The sequence below is a fragment of the Triturus cristatus genome, chromosome 7 (assembly GCF_964204655.1).
Source record: "Triturus cristatus chromosome 7, aTriCri1.1, whole genome shotgun sequence".
Lineage (NCBI taxonomy): Eukaryota > Metazoa > Chordata > Amphibia > Caudata > Salamandridae > Triturus > Triturus cristatus.
In genome coordinates, this window is record NC_140590.1 from 797,677,958 (window position 1) to 797,702,879 (window position 24,922).

Here is a 24,922-nt window from a genome sequence, read left to right on the forward strand (position 1 = left end):
CCAGCTGGGGTCAAAGAGGGATGCCAATCCTTATCCTGAACAGGAAGCATCTCTCACTGAAAGGCCCACATCAGAATTATTGAAGAGGAACCTTGTCAGACCTCTTGAAACAGTGGGGATTAACAATAAAAAGAATAGCAAGCCGCATTAGAAAAGCATCTATACTGACCATGGTGACTTCAAATGAGCATTTTCTGCCTGCATCAAGGTACAGCTGCCTGACGGGTCCATTCTTCCTGGCTGAACCACTTGGCTTGACCTTGAGGCCCTTCCCCTCCCCAACCCAGCTCTGGGAGTGTGGTCACACACACATTTGCCCACCTCCACATCTCTGCCCAATTATAGCACTGACATGAAGCCTGGAGCGAGTACTCTTTTTGCAGAGTGGGTGTTCCCTATACCACCAGCACCCAGCTCCCAGTATCCTTTTCCACCCCATTTACCATGCAGTAAGTTTTGGTATTTTGGTTAAGTTTGGTACTTATTGAGTGTAGCATTCACCCTAACCCCTTGCATGCCCGCCCCTTTCCCCGCCCAGTGCCGCGCCTTGCATTAGCGGGCGGAGTTCATGACGAGCTGGACTCGTCATGGGCACAGCGCCACCGCAGCCCATGACGAGTCCAGCTCGTCATGGGCACTGAAGGGGTTAAGGGGTATCTTGGTGCCAGTTAGAGAAAAAAAACAAGTATCCAGCACCCTACTAAAATAACAAAAAACACACTGCAAAGGGCTAGGAAACAAACAAGTGGTTCTATGTTTATGGAAAAAGCATGGAAAGGAGAGGCTTTCCCAAGGTTAGTGAAGTGGGACTGTGCGGGAAAGAATTGCACTTTATTACCACAGCCACAACCACAACAACAGAGGAAGCGCAACCTTGATGCACAGGACTGCAAAAAGACTTTGTTAATGAAATGACTCAAAACATGATTTGATCGAGCGGTCATGCAACACGCTAAATTTGAATGATCTCTGACATGCCGGACTGTCCAATAAGTGCAGCTTTGTCACAAACCCACACAGCCGTTTTATGACACTCTCAATTATTATGAGATCTTGTTTTTAGTAGATATTCCATTACTCAGGTAGTTAGTTGCGGGGATAGGAGACCGACCAATCAAATACGTAGGCTTTAATAAATGTGAGTAGCGCAAAGTCTTTCATTCAAGATGATTCTTATTAGCTATGTGAATGCTCATACATGTGCACAATGTTTCCAGGTGTAATTTCTATGGTTTTAGGAATACATTTCTGTACCTTTTTTACTGTGCCGTATTTTTTAGCAGCTATCTCCATACTCATGTGGGGTTATCTGCCAGAATCGGACATCAATCAATCAAATATATAGACCGTATTCATTGTGATTATCACAAAGACATCAATTCATGATGAAATTCTGTTTTGCTGTGTACATACATGATCATGTATCTGCATATGATTTCATGTGACATTTCTATGGTTTTATGAATACCTCTTCGCAAGTTTATGATATTGTACAACACTAGTGACCCATGCATTATGGATGATTTTAATTATTCAAAACAGTAAAGTTCTATTACACATGAAAAAGGACAGCACAACCACGCAGGCATCAGAGGGAGGAGGGGCACTTGTATTAAAAAATCTCTGTCTCAAAGGGACCAGATAGGAGATACAGCTCCCTTACCTCAGCTTCACATGCATTTTAACGTGTGCTGCTTAAAGCGAATAATGGGGTAACATCACTTAACCATGTCCCAATGGCCATATTCTAGTCTTGACCTCTTGCAGTGTGAGGCTTATTAAAAATGTTTTGCCAGGACTGGTTTGTATTTCCACTTCACCGTTACCTTTTACCCTACTCTGGAGGGCCAGAACCCAGGGCAGAGTCCGAAAACACCTGGAACAAATGTAGGTATGGGGCATTTTAAATCATGTCCCATAACCCTAATTGACCTTTCATAGGGCCAACATTCTGGAGAGCTGCGATCCCGAGACACTAGAAAACCCCAACCATGACCAAGATGGGCATGAGAGCTTGAGTTATCACCACAGATCATCATGTTACCTGCTTAAATAATCTAATTAAGAGAGTATAAAAGACATGCTCTTTTATAGTAATACCTCTGATTGGACATTGATCGTAGTAGATTCTGACAGCACTGTATCCATGTGTGTGGCACTGACCTTCACACCACCTCCCTTGACCATAACTGTGCAAACACAACTACCACTGAAGCGCCAGGGAAACCAGATTATTATTGGGTAGCTATTGCAGTCTTTGAGATCCAGAATTCTGAGTTAGAAGGAATAACATTTACTATCTCCTTCTTCACTGCATAACAAAGAACCGGCTGGATCTGAAGAATTATGCCTGGTAATACTCCTTAATATCAAGTCAACGCTACACGCCTTTTCTGCCATTTTGGTATGATTTGTCCTTTCTAACGTATGAGTAAATTATATTTCCAGACCTAGCTCCCAGCTTCGTGATCCAGCTGTTTCTGGTCGTGGTTGTGCTGCTGTGTCCTCTGTCCTCTTAAGGTGATGGTGCTGGTGCTTCATTCTGTAATGCCCTGTGCTTTGCTCGACTTATGCTGGGCTATTCAGCAACCCTTCCTCTTACGAAAGGTATTTGGCATTGGCTGGCAAGAGTTATTTGTGTATGATTGCTGACATATTATCCCACCTATGGTGATGTCTCAGTTTAGGGTTGCATCTCCCTGGCCCTAGCACGCCTTTGCACATGAGTTTCTGGAAGCATAATGCCTGTGGCACAGTCCGCAAGCAGAATCCTGTGAAGACAACAGGACCACCATATTTATACCCAACAAAACGTTACTCCTATTACTCTCACAATAGCAAAACACACATCATCTTTCCAGGATTTTCCGATTAGTCAGTGTGGAGTCACAACACTAAGGAACTTCTGGCAGCCACTGATTTGCAATTAGCAGCCAGAAAGAAAGGTGGCTGTATGTACAGCGGGGAGCAGTACCTAATGCACAGCGTCCTGCAGCTGCCCGCTGATTCTCCCTTGATGAGCCAGATTTAATTGAGAGTTTGGTCTCCTGGATAATTTGCCTGGAAGGCGTAGAAACATTGTAACACCTCTTTAATGACAATTAACTTGTTTCGCTCATTTTTAGTAATGTGAGGGCTGCGCATAGAACACGAGACCTGTGCACAATTTTAGGATTTCATTCCTCCCTTCTTTGTATCACTCTCTGAATCGAATTTGAAAGGGTTGTTGATGTAGGGCTTTGTGTGGCAGCCAGACAGAATCTTACACATGACTACATAATAAGAAAAACGGGTACAGTTAGCCCTTAAAACTGAAATAATATGCAAATGAACACAATTCACCTAAACGTGCATTACATTCAGTGGATCCAGGGGTAAGTGGCCTTGAGTACTAACATTAACCACGAAACCTCCAAATCACATTTTTAGGATCCCACTATCAGTTTAATTTGAAAATTGAGAGACAAAAGATTAGTTACACAAAAGGAGTTTGTTCTAAACTAGATCAACTGACCTAGGCAACAATGGTCGGGTTCCTACTCAGGACACGAGTATCTGAGCCATTCTCCAATTCTATCCTTATGTAGAACCTGCCCTAAATCCTTTAAAGGTATTTCAGATACAGCATGGGTGTTTACATGTAAGTACATTTTGGACACAATGTTTTACATTTACCCAGACCGTCTGCCTACCTTGTGTAATAACACAAAAACACACAATGTGACATTAGAAGGCGGCTCTCTACGCTATATTCACATGGACTCGTTGGTATGCATATATAGTTTTTTTCTGCTTTTAACAAAATACTGTTCTTTCTGTAGTTGACACGTTGTTACATTCTGAATCAAATGAGTATCTTTCCTCACTCCAAGTGCTTTGAAATGAATGAACCTACAAATAGATTCACCGCCAAGCATAACCCTCTGACCTCCTCACACTCAAGTGACCAACAAGCAGCCTTCAGAGTCCATGCCAAAAAAGCAAAGAGCACAACCCATACACTTCAGAAGCTACCATTAATCTCTTCCCCTTGTAAAGGCACATTCAGTTCGTAGCGACCCATGGATTCCAACAATAGTTGCATTCAGCCGTTCAAATGTGTATTCAGGCGCCTGAATGACTTGATGGCTGGACTCACTCTCCGGCCAGTCAACGGCTTAGGACGGTCTCACTTGTTCCCCCTTGGATAGAGAGGCCGTCCTGTGGCTAATAATGCACAGCATAGCCTTAGGCGAGAAGGTCGCGCTTATAGCAGCGTGATAGAGATAGCTAGTGGCACCCAACCCAGAATGCTTTGCTACGAAATGACATAGTAATAAAGCAGGAAGTGACCCTCAGGCTTATGGCCACCATGCACCCTTGGACCACATTCTAGGGTTCTCTCCAGGACAACAATATAATAAAAGAGCAAAGAAAGACTGCGTGACTTGTCTAATTCTCTTTATCGTATTTGTTGGAGACCCGTTCCATCCCACCTCTGCATGGGATGGTCCTGTGCATAACACCTTCTGCTGCTTGTGGCTTTTGCATGGATCCAGGTCCATTGCTGGGGGCTGTGCTATGAAAGTCTCATCTATGAGGCACACTGTTCAATATTCCCACCTCTTCCAGGGGGCTGTTACATGGATCCAACACTTCTGCTCGTGGCTGGTGCATGCATTCAATTCCCTTATGTATACATTTCTTATGACTTAAATAAATAAGAATACATTTAGAGTAACTTATATAAAAGACTGCCATTACTTCCTCTTTCCACAGTTTATTCTCTCTAGACTCATGTCATTCCCAAATCTCTTACAAACTTTTTTTTTCTACCGAAACGACTTGACTTTTGTTTTTAACATAGGTTTGAAACATGAACCCCCCTCACTGGGTTTGGAGGTCAGGCGGGTGCCATTTTGTTCACTCTTCTCTGGATGTCTTCTAGAAAGTAAATATCTGTATACATTAGGTCAACAGAGGTAGATCTAGTGACCTAGATGCATATTCCCAATTACAGGATATTGCCACCCCTTCTGCTGATTACGTCTATATATGTTGGTGCTTTCCCCCATTGGAACGCTGCTTTGCCAAAGAGAGGCTAGTGGGTGTTACTGCTTCGAGATGCTTTGCGTGTCATGTGCTCGACAGTATGCCTACCTGTCCATTGGGCTTGTAGAGGAAGGCTGACACATACTGAAATCAGTTTATTTCCCAGCAGCGTGTTCCTACTAAAGGGCCCCACATCAGGCATGCCTAACATTAGACGTTCTCTATCCTAGCCCTCTAGACTTTCAACTGGATTTGTTGGGAACTCTCCATTTGTGTTCCAAGCCAGACCGCCTCTCTGCCTCGTGCCATCTGCACACAGGCATACTTTCCCTACGGGTACTTGTTTGAATGTCACTTTTAAAGACGCAGCATTCAGCAGAAGATCTCCTCATTGTATCCTTTTATTGATACCACCGGTCACCCGTCTCTCATCTGCATGAGCCCTTCAGCCATTTTTTTGTTAATCTGTAACTCACATCACACACCACCCTGCTGCGAACGCTTCTGTAAACATGTTCGATAGCACGTTGATGAAGACCTTGTTGTGATCTAAAAGCAATGCATCATGAGTTTGCCATTCCGTCTTCTCTGAAGTCAAACCAAATATTATGAACTAACTTGACTTGATGCTGCAGTGGACCTACGGAGACTGGGGAATAACTCTCTTTGCGCCTTCTGACTTCAGCGGGGGTGACCTTCCTTAGTTGTATAGATACCAAAGTGTACCTGGTTGCTGAGGACCACAAGCTTACTACTTGTGGCTCTAATGCTTCTTTTTCAACATTTACATTCGCCAGTTTACAACCTCTGCACCAGTGGAGTGTTTTCGAAGGCTGACTAGCATGGGTGGCGGAGTCTTTGGTCAAGTAGGAAGGGCCGATGGTAAATGAGGTTAGTCCAACTCATTGAAGAGCGGGCATCACCGAAGCTATTCCACGAATGAGAGTTCAGAAGCAGATGGGAAAGGGTGGTAAAGGGTAGCGGATAAGGTAGAAAGGATGTGAACGCTGGAGTGGCTGGTGAGTGTGTGGCACAGAATATGTGAACAGGTTGGTGAGATAATAGTTCATCAGCTGTGGGGGATGATGGTGTGTGTGGAATAGGGCAGAGGGTGGACGATCTTGACATAGGTGGTAAGGGCTAGCAGTGGGTGAGTGCAGGTGTGATGGGTGGAGAGTGAGATAGGGGTATGCTGGACAGGAGTAGGTGAGGAATTTGGAGGAGGTGCAATAGATGGTGCGAAAGTAAAAGGTGGAAGGAATGGGAGTGTGGACCAGGAACATTTACAGTGACTTTTGGATGGTGTGTGAGGGTGCGAATGGAGGTGGAGGATGTGGGCTATACAGAAAAGAATGGCGAGTGCTAATGGCTTTTAGAAGTGATGACAAGGGGACATAGGTCGTGGTGTTCTAGGGCACGTGATTGAGGTGAAGTATGATTAAGCAGTTGGACATGTTTTTAGGGTGGGAGACGAGGCAGAGTGCCTAAACAAGGATTATAGGGTGTTGGTGGTGGAGGTGAAGTGGGGTGAGGGCAGGATATTGAGGATGAAAACAGGGAATGGATGGTGACATTTGGGGTGATGGTGTCAGGGTGAGGCAGATTGTGGCCAATGTTTCAAACTGATTTTGAGTGGGATGAAAGAGGAGTGATAAGAGGAGAGTGAGCAGCCGAACTAGAAAATGGGAGAAAACGTATCAAGAAAGCAGGTAAGAAGGTATAGGAGTAAAGGTGTATTATGAGGATACAGAGGAGATGGCAGAGGAAGGCAGACATGTTGTGTATGAAAGTAGTGAGTTGGGACAATGGTGACTAATACACAGTGGAAGCCCTCTTAAGACAGTGAGGGAAAAGTGATAGAGTGCTCGCATAGAGACTGTTGTGGGTTTCTCGGGTTGAAAGATGCTGAATGATGCTCAGGTTCTTCAGGCTGAGGTGTGGTATGTTCATGTCTGGGTGGGGTCAATGCCCAGAGTTTGGTGGCAGGTGGTTCAGGGAAGAGGCAGGGGAGGTGAGCGGAGGACGAAGGCTGAAGTGCTGGGAGGATATAGGGCAGTGTTTGGGGAGAGGCAGGACTTATATTGAGGGTTCAAGGGTGATAATGGGCAAGTGGGTTGTATAAGGAAAAATGATAAAAGGGGGCATGGTGCGAAGCGTAAAGCATGAAGTGGTGGAAAAGCAAATGTGCAAAGCATTGTGGATTCCACCTAACACTACACCTTTTATTATAAATTGCACTGTATGTTTACACATTAATGTAAGTTAATTTTGGAAACCACGTATCCAGACATTGGCCTATTTCTTTTCACAGGACTTCTGCTGTATTCTGCTTTTTTGTTTGTAAGTTATTGGGCTTTGAGTTTTTGTTGTATTGCCTTTCATACTTTATGGTGACTAGAAATGTGGTATCAGGCCAGTTATGTAACTCTTCTCTACAGGTGGGTGCTGCTTCCTGGTGTCTAACTGGATATGATTGGAGATCTTGTGGTTTACTTCGTTAAACAAATTTGCTATATTACCATGCGAACATTATATAATCCAGAGACTATATGTCTTGTTACCCCACCTCTTCTCATCTGTGAGGTGTTGGATTCTAGCCAATCCCGTGCATGTGTTCATGTACATTGAGTGTGCGACTCTCATTGGAGGAATCTACTTAGATTTTGTTTTAAGTGGATTTAATGTTTTTTTCTGCGCTTGGTGGTGTCATTTAGATGATGAAGATTCTGTTAGTTTTAGAGGTGCTGACTAGGCACTGGCAACATTTTCGTTACACTGGCATACTCTAGAGTAATTTTGCGTTACTCTTGTTATGGGAAATTTCCAAAATTAAGCTGTGCCAAGTATTTATGGGCCATTCATTGTAAACAGTTACCATGAACGTGCCATTGGTGGAAAACGTTTATTACAACTTGCTGGGAACAACATGAACAAAAGAACACATGCCGCTGTTTCTCAGGGTGCTTTCAGGTTTTTTCCACTATTTTTTAAAAGCGAAATGCATCTTCGTGCCCAAAGTGGATGAAGTGAATGAAGAGGATGAAGGTGCATTTTCTGAAAAAATACAGCTCATATGCCAGTTTCACATTTAGTGTAATTTCTCCTAATTTTTCAGAAATTTTGTGTTATTGTACATAAGCAAATTGCGTACATTTCGCAAACCTCTGATGTTGACATAAAGCATATGTCATGTAGTTAAGGTGAAAAACCACACAGGCCCAAATACTGGACTTTATTGTCAACACTTTCCATCTAACAAGCCCACTCCACAGCCCTTTTGCAATACCCATAAATGTGCAGAATTTGATCACACTGGATGGAACCTTCGCACCCTTGTGCAAACCAGAGAAAACCAGAGCCAAATAGTCCGAAGAGCGCTGCCATGGAACAGCATGTTTCTCACTCCATACCAGCCAACAGCTTAAAAATCAGATATAACTTTCTTAACAACAAATGTTTCATGACGTTCAGTTAACCATTGGCTCATTGACTCAATGACAAAGCACTGGCAGAGCCAATCGGCTTGCTTTGCCAATACCTGTTGTTTGCTGCTATTGGATTTGGCAATGTTTATTAAATTAAGCTGCCATTAGCAGAGCCAATAGCGGCGCAGGCTGTCCTAGAAGTGTATTTTTGATACTGTGCTCAGTTACAATGCGCCGGCCAGCTTGACAAATTAAGAAATAATGTTCAGCCATTCTGCAACATTATTTTTTATATATTTTCATACTTATATACATTACGACATGTTGCATCACAGAAAGAGGTGGACATTTTGGAAGCATAAAGAACACCTTTAGATTGATGACTTTGCCAATGCTTGTGTAATTTTAAACGCACCAACCATTGGCAAAGTCAAGAAAGACTAGCAGTGGGTAGTGAGAGTTTGGTGGGAGGTGAGGGAGAGCGAGAAACACAGTGGAGTGTAGAGAGAGTTGGGGGAAGGGTGAGGGTGACACTGAACAGCAGCAGTGCTTAGTGTCGAAGGGAGGGGACATACATGACTTGGGTATGAGGAGAACAGCATGAAAGCATGCTTGATCTGTGAAGGAGAGAGAAAGAAAGAGGGAGTGTGTTCTGAAGAAGTGGCGGGGCTGAGAATGCTCTTGAATGTGCCTTGATGCACATGGCAGCATGCCGTCAGACCTGCATACTCAGGGAACACACATGTGGCGGCTCGGACATGCCTCTGAGTATATGCACTGGGTTTCAGCCTTGATGGATAGTGGCTTTGGCCTCATAAGTCCATCATATAAATGCTAGTACCCCAAACTTGTGTCCTCCTTCCCTCATCCCGTCCTGTCGAGCTTGAACCCGCCATGCAACAGCCTGACATCATTTCTTACTGAGAGTGACATCTGCCTGAAACTGAACTGTGATACACCAGATGTGTTGCTAATGAGTGGAGGTAGGGTCAGCCGCCGGTCAACGTGCCCAACAAGCGGACAATTCCCAATGGTCTGAGAATGAATCTTTTGATCGACAGTTTCTGTTGTGCAATAACCTTAATGTTGGTGCTAAGAGCAACAGGGTGATTAAATATTGGCTATTTAAAAATACTGAGTGTTATTGGCAAATCTGAAAATGAACGAATGAACGAACTAAAAAGCCCTGTGAGTGTTTTTCCCCCTTGGTCTTTGAAAACGAATCACTCTAAAATAACATACGCAGATTTCAACAACAGTTTGATCCAAATTGGAAGTGCTTATGGCAACTGTGTGTTTTAATGAGTTCCCCTAAAGAGGACGAGTGTGCCAAGGCACGAGCTCTGCGGGTCACTGTGCCATAAGGACTCATGCTGAGATCAAACAGGGGCCAGACGGGACTGTAGCGTCTTTAGTTCCTGACTGAGGGCAAGAGGACCGGCCCTCCCAGTTGGACAATCCCTTCCAGGGCAGGGCCAAGACTGAATTGCATATGATTCGTCCCTGTCTAGAATGGAACAGAGAGCAGGGAACGCGGACCTGGAACGTGCCTCTGATACCCGAGAGACTCAGATCAATTCAAGCATTCCGTCCATCGCTGTTTGTGTTTTCTTGCAGTTTGGCCTCAGAGGCAATAGCTGTCCAGGACTTTGGTTTGCTGTCTTCAGTACGTGTCAATAGGGCACAGTGGAGTAAGGAAGATTCTAAGATTCCCTTGGCTTCTCTGTTTCCCTTCCTCTCGGCAGTTCCCGGTTCTTCTCTCCCTGCCCCCACTGATGTAGTTCCCCACATGTAAAACCTCAGCACCGCTCTTGCGTCTCCTGCTTCCTTCCCAGTCGGTGAAAACAAGCAGGAGCAAGGCCAAGCCAAAGGCAGGTAGTCACAATAAATGCACCAGGCGGGCTGGAAGATGTTATGCCTGTAAGTGTGATCATTTGTCATTTGAGATTCCGTTTTGTTTTCCAGCGCCTGCACACAGACCTGGCTTGCACCGATAAAAGCAACTACATAAAAAATTCAAATCCAACATTGCAGTGTGTGAGCGAGGCAGAGAGGTTTAGGGATGAGACAGCGGGGAGGTGATGGTAAGGGGGTCAAGAGAGACGGAACAAAGAGAGGTAGTGACAGAGACCACGAGAACAGAAGGATGAGAGTGGCTGGAAGGGACGACTGGTTGTTTCTTTCGCATGCACATATACATATATAAATATACATACACACACATACAGACAGAGAGCACATGACAGAGAGAAAGAGATATAGAAAAGAGACCAAAGAGAAGAAGAAAGAAGAGAAAGAATTGCCATAAAAACGAGGGGTGAGCATACAAAGACAGGAGGAATGCATAGAGCCATAAGCAGCTATGTATAGAGTGGTGTGTAGGAGAGTCACGGAAAGAGAAGAATGTTCGCACTTTAGAGAGAAGGAAATAATGTGGGGACAAGCTGAAAAGAGAATGTAGTCAAAGGGGAAAGAGAAAAAAGGTTATAGGCAAGTGGTTGACAAAGAAAGGGCTAGCAGAGAAAAACAGGCAAGCAGACAGACATTTCATGTAAGGAACACAACCCGTTGCTCTAGAGGTGTGATGAGAAGGCAGGAAATATTCTTGCGCTGAGAACTGGAAGAAAACAGGAAACTAAACAAGGCCCTTTAGGGAATAAGTCGTTTTCCAAACATATTGGCTGTGGTGATGGGTGAAATGCAAGTGTTAAGCTGGGACATGATTTCTCCACTAGAAAACACCAGATCTGAGGTAGATGAGACAAGAGGCGAAAGAAGATGTAAATCAGGAGAATAATTTAAGGCCTTGGAAAATAAATACTTTTGGAATCATGATACCATATAATATGATTTACAACATTCTTTTAGATTTAAACCCATCTAATCACTTCATCAACCCTTCAATGATCTTCAAGATTAAAACCGCTATTCTCTCCTTATGGTCTAAGATTGTAAATGCCTTGCTATGTCAAGGAACTATCCCTGAGTGCCTATATGTAGGGCAGGTAACTCCCATTAAAAAAAAACCTAATGCAGATTGTTCAGATCTTAACAACTTCCACCCTATCCCCAACATCCTGATTCTGGCAAAGCTGCTGGGAAAATGTGTACAGATCCAACTTTGCAACCACATAGGTAACTTTCAACTCCTTGACCAACACCAATCGGCTTTCGTCAAGGTCACATCACTGAATCAATACTCACACACATTGTGGATGACATATTAAAAATGCTGGACGTAAATGAAGCATTTAGGTCCAGCATGACCGATCTTTTGTTTTCGACATTGTTAAACATGTCAGTCTACTGAACCTACTTGAATGGACGATGGACTTATCAGGGTCTTCACTGCAAGGGTTTACTTCATTCCTCCACAACAGAAGATAATCAATCCCCCTCACCCATTCTCTTAAATGTTTTCTTGGAACCTCTAGCAGACTCCTTGAAATCTGCTGTCGTTCATTATCGCATGTATTCAGATGACACTCAATTGTCTCTGAAAATCTCCTTCCCAGAAGACATCATACCCATCAGCTCTACTTTACAAACCACTAAACATTGGCTCACTGGCAACCATCTCAAGCTCAACACTGCCAAAAAGGAATCCCTCCTCATTACTCCTCCAAGCAACATTCCCAAGATCGACCTTTGGATGAAGCATCTAACAGCCCTAAATTGTGCTCCTCACATTATGAACTCTGCTAGATCCTTGGGAATAATATTAGACAAATACCTGAATATGCAGGAACACATCAGTATTGTCACCAATGGAGCGAATTATCAGATGACGAGCATTTTAAAGAAACATATACCCTTCCTTCTACAGGAAGACCTTAAGCTTGTGGTCTGAGCAATTGTGTTGCCCAGGTAGGACTACAGAAGTGCCACACTATGCGTCATACCTAGATACAAGCGCCCCTCTGAGGGCCTCCCTTAACACTGCTTCCAGACTTGTCACTGGAACAAAAAGAAACATTCACATCTCCCCAGCACTAAAATCCATGAACTGGATCCCTTATGAGGCAAAAATACAACTGAAGATTGCGTGCATGACTCATAAAGCCCTATATTTCAATACCCTCAGGTATTTGGCACAAAAGCTAGAACTATCCAGGGAATGCAGATCTTCGCAAAGTGCCAGCTCCCTGCTACTGAAACCACAGAATTTCCATAAAACGAAAAAGTGCTACAGAGGCTTCTCTAGTGTCACCTGAAGATTTTGAAATCTATGCCTCGGATGTCCACTTAATTTCATTTACCACCTCCTTCATAAAAGAAGTGAAAACATTTCTGATGAACAAGTTTTTGCCCTAAGCTTACATCTTTTGTTTATTGATTGTATACCTGCCTGTTATTCATTTTGACAACTACATTGCTGACTCCCTATAGAGGTCAAGCTCATTATTTTGTTTATCCTCGATGTTATTTCTTCACTCATATATGTGACTGGTTTTGTTCTCACACATATGTCCTACCTTCCCTTCATGTAAAGCGCTCTGATACCCTCTAGGGTCATGTTCGCACTATATAAAACTTTACAAATAAATAAATAATATTTCAAAGCTACAACCAGTTTTTAACCCAATAATTTAGTTGTCTCCTTTTTTCTTCAGTCACTCACACCCCCTAAATCCCTGAAAAAAAGCATTATCTTTCCTTTCCCTACATATCTCCCTATCCCTGTTGACATGAAATAAACTTGGATGGGAAATATACACACAGAGAAAAGGTTTACAATTATGAGCCAACTACTGAGATAAAGAAATGGACATTGAGTAAAAGATGTTTGGGGTGCAGCCAAGTTCTCTTAGAGAAGTCATTGATTAAAAGAACAACAGATAAGTCATTAAATCTAATATGAAATCTTTATGAGCTGTAAATCAATGAAGCCCAAACCAGGGAGAATTGTCAACCATAACATTTTATTAGCATGCCCTTGCGAAATTAAAATTATGCAGGTGTAATTTCAGATATTTCCTGCTGTGCTTGCTATGTTAAATTCCCCAAATTATTCCATTTGGAGCAAAGTTTTAGCTGGGAGAATGGGAAGAACACAAACAAGCAGAAAGTGAGCACCTGTTGTTTGTGGCAGTTGTATTTTTCACACTACGTTTTATTTTTAGCGCAAAATTCATCCTTGAGACAGATATTGACTTGAGGACTCAGTTTGTATTAAAATATAGCACTAAATGATGGACTTGCATTTTGTGTAATTATGACAAATTTCAAGAAACATCCCAAATTTTACATATTTGCATAAAAGCAAATTACCCATTTTTCGCACACCCCTAATTCTTTTTTTCCTGCCCTAGCAGGATGAGCTCCCTTTCTATTACACAGAGAGGCATTGTGCAGAAGAAGCAGCAAGAACATGTTGTAGCTCACCCACAGATCAATGGATGTAGGGCTTGCAACAACAAATTCCCGAGTTTGGTCTTTGCTAATAAGGCGTCTCTTGGCAACTTTGCCCTATCATTGCCAAAGGTTATTTGACAGCAGACTCTGCCACCAATCACTATATTCATGAATATTTATGTCCACCACCATTCAACATAACTTTGGCAGGCGTAGTATATACATAATTGTTTTAAGTCTGGACCTGGTAGCAGCAGTGCGGTGTGTGGGTGGTGGGGATCGGGTTAAAAAAAATCACTTACCTCCCAGCAGGCTGGCTAGCCGGCCGCCACCGCCTCTCCTGCATCCTCTTCCTGATTTCGTGGGAGAAACAGGAAGCAGGAAGCACCAGGGATCCCACACTCCCCGCAGGCAATCACAACGCTGAAATGCAACGTTGTGATTTGTCTGAGTGCCGTGACACAGAGCTCAGCTAGGTGCTGGAGAGGTGGGCATGTTCTCCACACAGGTTGCAATGCAGCCTGCATGGAGAACGGGGAAAGTGCACATGACGGTTTTGGGTGGCCCGCCAGGGCCGGCCAAACAGTCATTGCACACTTAGGAGCGTTCTCCTCCCTTGCTCTGCAGCCCAGCCCCGCCCCCTCAAGCAAGCTGCCACAGCAGGAGGACTTAATGAAATGCTAACAACATTACGTTAATATCAATTTATTTTTTCCTGTCTTTTGCTGCTTCAAGGTAGTGGGGTGACACTCCTCCGCCTTAGCAGAGGAGCCGCCACTGATCGTTTTTCACTTGGCGGAATGGTCCGGTTTAAATATATGTCACATTTCTGGCTTGTTGATTTTGTAATGATGGATGCCTTTCAATGCCAAGAATAGGTTTGTACTCCATGCCGTTCTCTCCATACATCTCGTTGACAAGGTATGGAGAGGCAGAAGTGTGAAAAATCTCCTCTGGCTGCAGGAAACCTGCAGGTTTACAGAGAGAGGCACGCCAAATCTCTCAGCCAGTGTTATGGGAGGGTTCCTTCAGTAGTAAGACCGCAATCCAGAGACCTCGCCCATTCTCTGGTAAAATGTTCACCACTGTGTCGTTTTTCTTAAATCGCTCTTCAGTAATATTGCATCCATTGAGAATGTATCTAAAAGGAACTACATCCAGAGATGCTAGAGATACTAACCTTGACTAAATGTTGGTAGTATAGATCAAGGATATGATACTATTACAGGCCCCTACAAAAAAGCACAATATTTCGAAACACAATCCTGGTAGGTAAGAGCCTAAGGTGAGGGACCAATAGAGAAACAAAATAATGAGAAAAGGTTAAAGGAAATACAGGAACAATGAAGAAAAAAAAGAAGAAACAGTGGAGGAAAGTGATCCAAATAAATCACAAAATACAGAAAGGGAAAAGTAAGAACACTCAAAGGTAGATGATCATTGGAAAGGTGGAAACAATGCATTGGCTTCTCATGAGAAAGAGCAGCCTTCAATGCCAGCTGAACCGCAAAAGAATGAAATATCTTTCCCTAATCTTGAGGGCAGCCGCGACTGAGGAGAGCACAGTTCATATGGGTTACATTGCTTGCGAAAACCACCTCACAACCAGCATCTGATCTCACTCTGTTGATATCTTATATAGTGGAGAGGTGTGGCTCACTGGTTAGAGGCGGCAGACCCGTAAGCAGAGAATCGGCCAGGGACCAGGGTTCAATTCCCGACGCGGCAGGGTCGTGGACCAGGGTCAAAACGGACTCGATAATTCTCGCCTCGGTACCTACTCTAACCAGGAACACACTCGGCAACTCTGGGCATTAAGCTTGCCTCATCTCTACAACGGCCCCCCACATATGCCGGGGATGCCTGGAGATACCCAGAAAGGGACCATCTCACAGGGATAGCCAGGACGGGTTCCCCAGTGGTCTACAGCGCCGGGACGCCCCGTTGCTGGGGCAGCTGTGCGCTTTACAAGTCTACAACATTTACATTTACATCTTCCAAGTTCAGTGGGGCACTTGACGGAACAATGCCCTGATCACTACCAGCTTGCCCTCCTTAGGGCCATCGTCCTGCAGAAGCAAGAGTGTCCACACTTAGCGCTCCCCCATCTGCAGAGGAGCCTGGCTGACATGGAAACCAAGAGATTTCAAGACAAGCTGGTTCCATTGAACAGCCCATATGGATAGGACCGACTCTCTTCTGTGCCTGGCAAAGTCCCAGTTGAAACCTACCCCTTTCTCCACAGGCCAATCGCCTACAGTGTTCAAATGAGACACCTGGTGTCACATATGTCTAGACACCTCCACACATCTCAGTCCATCTAGCTAGGACAAGCCGACAAATACATCAGGGAACAGAGGTAGGGAGCAGGTACTCACAGGTGTACGTCATCTCAAAGCTGTCGCTGATGTTCACAATATCAATTTGTGGTAGCAGTTTCGGAGGTTCCATGAGCTGAGAAAGCGCAAAGCGAAAAGCGGCATGTTCCTGAGACTGTTGGTTAGGAAATAGCCCCCCTGTAAAGAGAACAAAAAGACATGAGTCATACAACCAGGAAGGTTGACCACTCTGCATCATAAATGGCAACGCAAACCCCACATTCCTTATTGTACACACACGGGTCTTCCAAAACACTCTGCTCTGCTTCAATTAAAATTGAGTTACGTTTTAAGAGCATATTGAGTTGGTCGTTGCTGGTAAGATAGCTCAGTGGGTTAACGCGCCTGCTGCAGTGACACTTTTGTAAACTGAATGTTAGAGGTTCGGAAATGAATAGACAAACCTTTGCCTGTCATCATTCTGAGTCTGAAAATATTAGTGACAAATTAGCTAGGTAATAGTAATCCTTTCACAAACTATGTTAGTTACATTGATGCTCCAGACAGTGGATCGTTCCTAATTCAAGTAATAGTTGCTAGATAAGCACTTTGTACTATGTAGTGTGCGCTAAATGTATGCCACGCATTGTGTAAGTACCATGCTCTGGTGTGAGGAATTTTCTGTCCCTTCAGTAAATGGGAGAAAGGACCTGAGGTTATATGTCTGAATATAATTTACAAAAATACTATCCTATTGGGTTCGATTTTCTATTATTAACGCCAATGAGGTGATCATTCTCTGAATGATATTTAGAACACAATATTTTTGTCAGCCAATATTTCGTCCAAAATATTCTGGTTTCAATCCTTTACACAGGATTAGCTCTGACTAAATTAGGTCTTCAACAATATTTGTTTGAAATAATTCGGCAGAGCGAAGGAAGGTGTAGTTACAAAAGAGTTCTTAGTCTCTCCTTGTGAGCGAGCTTGAGTTATGAGGAAGTGATACGGCACTCCTTTTTACTGGTACCCATTAGTTCTCCATCATTAGGATGTAGTCTACCTCACCTGGCTAAGGGATGAGTGCCTGATTTGTCACAGTTTAGGTAGCAGGAATACAGATTTGTTACTGTACCCTGAGGGACACGTTTACCCACCTCCCCGACTAAAGTCTCCGTAGCAGAACCAGGGGTGGCTCCTCTGACGGAGCAGAGGAGTGTCACCCCACGTACATCACTCCCAAACCCCCAGAGATAAAAAAATAAAATGGTAATTCTCTACAGTTTTATTTTTCATCTCCCATCCCGAACAGAGCATCAGGACGGGGCAGGGTAGGCTGAGTGACATCCGCAGGGAGAAGGGTCAATGCACTGTTTAAAGAGTGCATGTCTTTTTGGCCAGCCATCTTGCGATGACCAGCCACACATGCACACTTTGAACATCTCTAACACTGCTGTCTTAAGACTGCTGGGTTACAGCAAGTGCAGGACTCCAGAGTGCTGTGGGGCGCCGAGTGAGACCACTCCCTCCAATCAGGGTGCTGCTCTCCTGCTGCATGACAGCAGCGCCAGGATTGGTCAACGGAGTTTCCTGGTTGCCATTGCCAGGCTGCTGTCGAAGGAAGAAAACATTCAGTGCAGAGTCAGTGTTTTCGTCATCAGGTAATTTTTTTTAAAATGTTATTTCCTTGCCCCTCCCCCACCCCCACAGATGCCAGACCCCACTGAGCAGAACCCTTCCTTCTATCTAGGTAATTTGGATGAGCCTGGTTAAAATTTGCTGGCTGTAACCTGTATTCAAAGGGCTGGAGTCTTAGAATGTTTGTACTCAGTGTCGGTTCAATGTACTTTGTCACCCAACACTAGGTACTTTTTTGCATTCTTTTTTGTTTGCGTTTGCTGCTCCAGACATACGAAAAAGCACTCCCAGGTTACAACATGTGGTGCCTTAGCTATGTAGCAGCCTATGGATATGCACAGACTGCTGTGTAGCCCACTATAGTCTCATCCTGTGTTTGTGACCCTGAAAAAGTGTCACCAGCCCGATCTTCAAATACTGAGGGATGTTTGACTTTGTAACTGGAATGCTTGTCCTCATTCAGCCAGAGCCAGCTCCCCATCATTGCCTGGGAGAAAGGAAAGCCCAGGCAACGATGGGAGCCAGCCTCAAACTAGTTGAACAGCTTAAAACTTTGAATTATGCCTCTGCACTGCTTGCAGCTGGACCACTAGCCATGTGCCCTCATATGGCAGATACTTGACAAATTGTGGGCGAGTAGTCAAAGACCTGCACCTGAACATACCTACGACGGGTGCTTCTGGAGGTTGTGGCTGTGTCCTGTCTATTTTCTGCCAGCCGAGACCAAGGCGGATACATTCTGCCTGGACCCTGGCTGTCATGCCTGCTGGGAGGTTTGTCGTCACAGTGGAAGCACCCTCGGCACGAGGAGGATTTCAGGGACCAGATCAGAATTGCCTGAGTATCAAGAGACTGCAGCAAGTTTCTGTATGAACCCCCAAGAGTTTCAGTGGAAGAACACATCAGATTTGAGACCTAAAACGCTACATTTTCCCATCTAAAATACATATGATGATCACCACTTTTTTTTACATTCCAATATACCATGTAAGCTTATGTAGAGTCACAGAACCGGAACTGCGATAGACATGTTTGTTTTCAGTCATGTGCTTTCATCTTAACTGTTCTCTCTTTAGTAGTGTAGTGTATATTAAAGACGTGTTAATTTTCAAAGAAGTATACATAACTGGACATAAACCTTTTCAGAGTGTAATTTTGTCATATATTTGATCTCACCCAAGCTTGGCACCACTTCCTTTGAGTGACCCTTGACTGCTTGACCACAGGGCAAACACAAGGAGATCATGGATAGAGCATTGAAACTTTTCAGACACTCAACCCCAGCCACAGATATGGATTTAATCCACCATCCTTCTATAGCTCACTTCGCCACCCCAGTTAAGACCCAGCCATATGCAAATCAGTTTGACCCTGTTCCTCATGAGAACAGTTCTGCCCAAACTGCCATACCAGGTTTCTGGATCGGAAACAAGCATCCTAGGATTCGTTTTGGGGTTTCACCCCTCATCAGGCAGGCTAGCTTGAATCCAATGGCAACGTGAGCAAGGGACACACGTTCGGGCACACCCTGCCATCTTAGGGCATACAAAGCAACACAAGGAGATGATGGATCGAGCCTGAAACTTTTCAGACGCTCACCCCCAAGCTTGACCGCAAGGCCTGCTCCTACCACTGGAGAGTCAAGGAACCTAACAGAGCCTTGGCTAGACTTTGCAAGTAATAGTATCACATTTTGTATCCAGTGGGAAGAGCACGTGTCTCTGAAACCACATAATACTCACCAGAAGTCCCAGATCTGGATAAAATAACATATGACAGAATTTGTCAAGAAGAGGAGGTAGGCTTGACGGGGGTGTAGGTTCTGTGTACACCTATAGTAAGGTGCTGGTTTCTGAATATATGTCAAGCTATGCGCCACACAAAAACTTGATAATTGTAATTGAAAAGATATCTGCTGCGCATGGCCAGTTAGTAATAGCTAGAACTTCGAGTACCCTCTGCACATGAACATTAGATCTTACTTAAGTTGATGTAAACTTTCTGCTCTGGTCCATGGAAACCTCATAGCTTGAGGTTTATAGGGACCACTGTGCATGACAAAAAAGTTTTACATCAGTCACTGTCAATAAAGTATCTTTACTCTATTTCGTGATCTTAAGGATGTTTCACCTGGGACAAAATGGCTCCGCCCGCAGGAGGTGGCCCTTAGCCTTCTGGCAAGGAGTTCTACAAAAAGTCTTGAAACAGTAATATGAAGATTTCTCTCATGTGGCTCCCACCAGGAGATCTGGATAAGGCCCCTATGTGGAACATGTGTGAGATTAGCACACGTCAAGGGCTGCATAATTCTTGGTCCAGCCTAGATGAATAATACACAGGTCACCCAAATCAACCGTCCCAGGATTCTTCTGTCTCTGGTAGACTATTTTTCTGATCACAATAAAAACTCCTTCTTGAACTAAGAGGGCCCTGTGACTGCAGGCTTGAGTGCAATGTTCTATTGACCAATAGATGCCTTCACACTCCTTTTCAAGGTTTGATAACTTGTTAGAACTTTTCTAATTGAAAAAGAACACACCTCAGCACATTGAAGTCTAAAACACAGACCCATGTCACGGGTCAGAAAGGGTATCTCTGAGTTCCTTCTGGAGTCTAACCTTAATTATTGTATATGAACAGGTGATGGTAGGCACCATAATGTGAGACTATATACAGACTGACCAATCCAGGAGTTGTCTACACACGTGACTCAAAGTTGTGGGAATCTTCAGGATCGAAAACAATCTCACGATGGGCACATAATCTCCCACTGTGGGAATCAATCATCTTCCTCTGTTCCGCAAGCGTAGCCAACACCACTTTACTTCGTGCCCTTGTCTGAGGACTCAAAATACTGTGCAGCGGCTTTGCTTGCCACTTGTACTTCCATGATTCTCCTTTGCTAGATGTGAGACCCCTCTCTAAACCATGACATCTCCAGAGAAACTTTTAGGTGGCCATTGGTTTCACTGTATGTTTCTACCCCTGGAAACTAGGCTTGGTGGTGACCAGGAAATCGATCCAGAATATTCTGGTATGTTCATAGGGCAGCATTAATCAAAATGTATTTCAGTACAGCTGCCTTTTATCAGAGACCCACATACAGGTACAGGCACAATGGAGAATGCCCATGCACACATGCACCACCCGCTAGTGGGCTCATGCCAGCCTCCTTAATTGTGATATCTGCCTCCATCTACCGGTAGCCGCCATGGCTGACTAGCCTTTCTTCCTTGTGTGTCAGGTAAGTGAAGATGGGGTGTGCTTACTCCAGGAAGTCATAAACACTTCAGAAAAGAAAATGAAACCGCAAACCAGGCAGATGCATTTACATAGCTGTGTAAATATTGACCAACATACAAGCGTAGATATTATCATTACCATCCCCACAGCGCAGTTCAGTAACGTTACTCGGCGCTTGTGGTGGCATTGTGTTTTCTCATATTGATCCCCACTAGAGTTTCCATCTGTCATAGAGAGTTTTTCTTGGTTATCACATAAACAGCTGCGTATTTGGAAGCCCCTTGAGATCTCTTTGATAAGTGGAGAAGAGCTTCTTCCCCGTCTAAGGTATAATGTTAACATGAACTCATATTTTCTATGGACATGACCGCACTTTAGGGCACTTTTCCATTCATTTTTGTATCGCACCTTAGAAAAAAAAGAAAAAATGTTGATTCAGAGAACTTTTGGGTGGAGCAATATGAAGGTAGGACCAATAGGCACTTGACTAAGCATCTTGAAGATGGTCCAAAGACAGGCGACTTCTTTGGGCAGAGAGGCACTGTGGGGGGGCCTGGACTGAGAAGACTGTGTCCTGAACTTGGATAGGTTGGATCCAGCCATGTCATCATACAGCCGCGGTCGGTAGTAGGAGTAACTGAAGGGCGCTGACGTGGGGAGGGGAAGGGGCAGGGTGGGGGGTAGTAAACTATAGATTACGGAGGTTTACAGGTAAGTTAACATATAAATTAATAAAACTAATTTCGTTGCGTGCACAGTATCGCATTTGGGGATGTAGTGCACGCAACGAAATTCGTTTTATTAATTTATATGTTAACTTACCCGCAAACCTCCGTAATCCATAGTTTACTACCCCCCACCCTGCCCCTCCCCTCCCCACGTCACCACCCTGCAGTTACTCCTACTACCGACCGCGGCTGTCATCATATCATGCCTACCAAAAAAGTATTTGGTTTCCATTCTTATTTTTCTTAATTCTGCATCTATTGTTATAGGCCTCTGGGACTGGGACCATGGGCACTGGTATGTAATAAAATGCAATATTATCTAAGCGCCTGGATACCTTCACGGGTGACAATCAGCACTATACCAATCCCCCTTGATTGATTGTAATAGCTCAACAGATTGTACTTCGTGTCCCTTTACCAATGTATCTCATGCGACCAGATTTCAAGGTCACCTTTCATTCCATTTGATTAGAAGCCAACAGGGTCCTAATTTTGGGTAACTGGCATCCTTCAGACACATATTAGGCACTCGCAGACGTGGAACTATTAAAATGATGGCAAATCCTCCCTTGCTTCATGCAGTGAGTAACCGTCAAGAATGAGGAAAGAGTTGCTTATCCGCTTTTAATGTTGAGAGTTCTGAATGATCGTTTGTCTGCAAAACCTCATCGTTACTTTAACACATTTGGTGCATTTTTTATTATCTTTAATGAGATAACTTAAATCCATGTGTTAGCGCTAAAACAGCTTCAAACTGGATTTTTCCCTTAGAACGTTAGCACAAATGAATGAGCTCAGTGAAAATTGATCTCCCTCTCGTTTTTTTCAAATACATATGAGAATAAACGCTAATGTTCTAGGGGGAATTTTCTTGAGTGTCGCCACCCCCCAATAAACGGAGGAAGGGGCGCGGGTGCCTGTAAGGTTACCACTGAATGAATTTAGACAAACAGAAGGGTTCATTTTTAGGTCTTACCTGACCCAGCGCATGTGCTGGTCTGGCGAGACTTTTAGTAAGGGCTTCAAAAAATGCTACCATGGCCGGCCTACAGCTTGCGTGCATGTGCGCGGGTGCGCGCTTACGAGCAGAGGCGCCATATGGCTTTCCTCGTCATGCTCATTAGGCGCCGTGCACATGCACGCAAGCTGTAGGCCGGCCATGGTAGCATTTTGATTGCGATCACTTTCACTTTCGCGGCCGCTTTGATGTTCTCAGTGAGCCAGTATTTTTTCTCTTTGTGTCTCTGCGGTTTGTTGCCCTATTTGTATCTGTCTTTCGTAATCGTTACCCAGCTATGTGTAACATGAGAAGGGTACATCGCCAGTCCCTGCAATGGCCCTAACCCCCGAGGACTTAATCGGGCTCTAACCTTTTGTCAAATGTCACCCTTGTGTGATGTGACGCCGTCGCTCCTTGCGTGACTCCCCATTCGTCATATAATGTAATCCATCTCGCGTTGCGGAGCTCTGTGAACAGTGGATAAAACAGCAACCCAGGGCCATAAAAAACAAGCATTTACAATGCAATGGTCTCGGCAATATTATAGGTAGAGCTATTGGTATTGCTCATTATTTTTTTATCATTTTTGTATCCCTAAATAAATGGCATTGTCATTTCTATTGGCATTAGCTTTTTTTGTGCATATGTGATACCTATTGCATTAGCAGAGAGAGAGTGAGGTAGTGAGATAGAGAGAGAGAGTGAGGTATTGAAATAGAGAGTGAGGTAGTGAGAGAGAGTGAGGTAGATAGAGAGTGAGGTAGTGAGATAGAGAGTGAGGTAGAGAGAGAGTGAGGTAGTGAGATAGAGAGAGTGAGGTAGTGAGGGAGAGGGATGTTGTGAGGTAGTGATATATAAGCATAGAGTGATGTTGTGATGTAGTGAGATAGAGAGAGAGGTAGTGAAAGAGAGAGTGAAAGTGAGTTAGTGAGATAGAAAGAGTGAGGTAGTGAGATAGAGAGTGATTGAGGTAGTGAGTGAGAGAGTGAAGTTGTGAGGTTGTGAGCTAGAGAGTGAGGTAGTGATGTTTTGAGAGAGAGAAGTTGTGAGATAGTGAGGTAGTGAGATAGAGTGGAGTAGTGAGGTAGAGAGAGTTATGTAGTGAGAGAGAGTGAGGTAGTGAAACAGTGATGTAGTGAGGGAGAGGGATGTTGTGAGGTAGTGAGATGTAAGCAGAGTGGTGTTGTGATGTAGTGAGATAGAGAGATGTAGTGAAAGAGACAGTGAAAGTGAGTTAGTGAGATAGAAAGAGTGAGGTAGAGAGATAGAGAGTGAGTGATGTAGTGAGTTAGAGAGAGAGTGAAGTTGTGATATAGAGAGTGAGGTAGTGATCTTTTTAGAGAGAGAAGTAGTTGGAAGTGCATTTGCTCTGAGCTCATTCACGAATACAAATAAGTGTTACAGTACTTACATTTACTTTTTAATTGTGTTCTAAAGTGGAGAAAATGGACTTCATTATATTTGTGCTGAAGAATCGTTTGTGAGAGGCAGATAAACTAGTCTGCTGACCTTTAGCAGAAATATGGATGTCTTGTGTGTAAGACTAAACAAGTATTTTTCAGTCTCTCAACAAATGTTCCATATAAGCATAATGTAGCCAATCGCTGAGGTGCCTGTCATCATTTGGAAAAGATATGACTTTTCGATGCCAACTATTAATATAACATATTGTGCTTACCACGAATAAAGTGCAGTGGATAAATGGGACCCTTCGTTTTTGAGCTGAATAGCACGTTGGAATGGTTACTCGTTGCATGGCATGTGCTGTTGCATCAAAATCTGTATGAATTTACATTTGTGATGCCTCATTTCAGTCTAAATAACATTACCATTGCCCGTGTTTACGAGTTGTGCATTGAAATGCTTTCATTCTGTTAGAAAGTGGAAGTTGGAAGTGGTCTGTCAGCCTCTGCGTTCCAAGCCCCGCCCCTCGTGACTTCACCCCCTGCCCCCAATGCATGGGTTCCCGGAGTACATGTGTTCCAGTTTCAGCGCTGGATAGAGGTGGTCCGTAGGGGGTGACTCAAGTGACCCCCGCCCCTCGTGGCTTCACCCTCTGCCCCCAGTGCATGGGTTCCCGGAGTACATGGTTTCCAGTTTCAGCGCTGGATAGAGGTGGGTCGTGGGGGGGGTGAATCAAGTGATCCCCGCCCCTCGTGGCTACACCCCCTGCCCCAAATGCAT

The 24,922-nt window shown here is 44.1% G+C and overlaps 1 protein-coding gene across 4 annotated transcripts in view; it reads right to left on the reverse strand.

Moving 5' to 3' along the window:
* GRIA1 (glutamate ionotropic receptor AMPA type subunit 1) overlaps positions 1-24,922 on the reverse strand; it is a 569,614-nt gene that overhangs the window by 495,758 nt on the left and 48,934 nt on the right. For all 4 annotated transcript variants that reach the window (XM_085617656.1, XM_085617654.1, XM_085617655.1 and 1 more), the window contains exon 2: positions 16,190-16,327. In XM_085617656.1, coding sequence (XP_085473782.1) covers positions 16,190-16,327 — 138 coding nt within the window. The remainder of the gene's footprint in view (positions 1-16,189; positions 16,328-24,922) is intronic.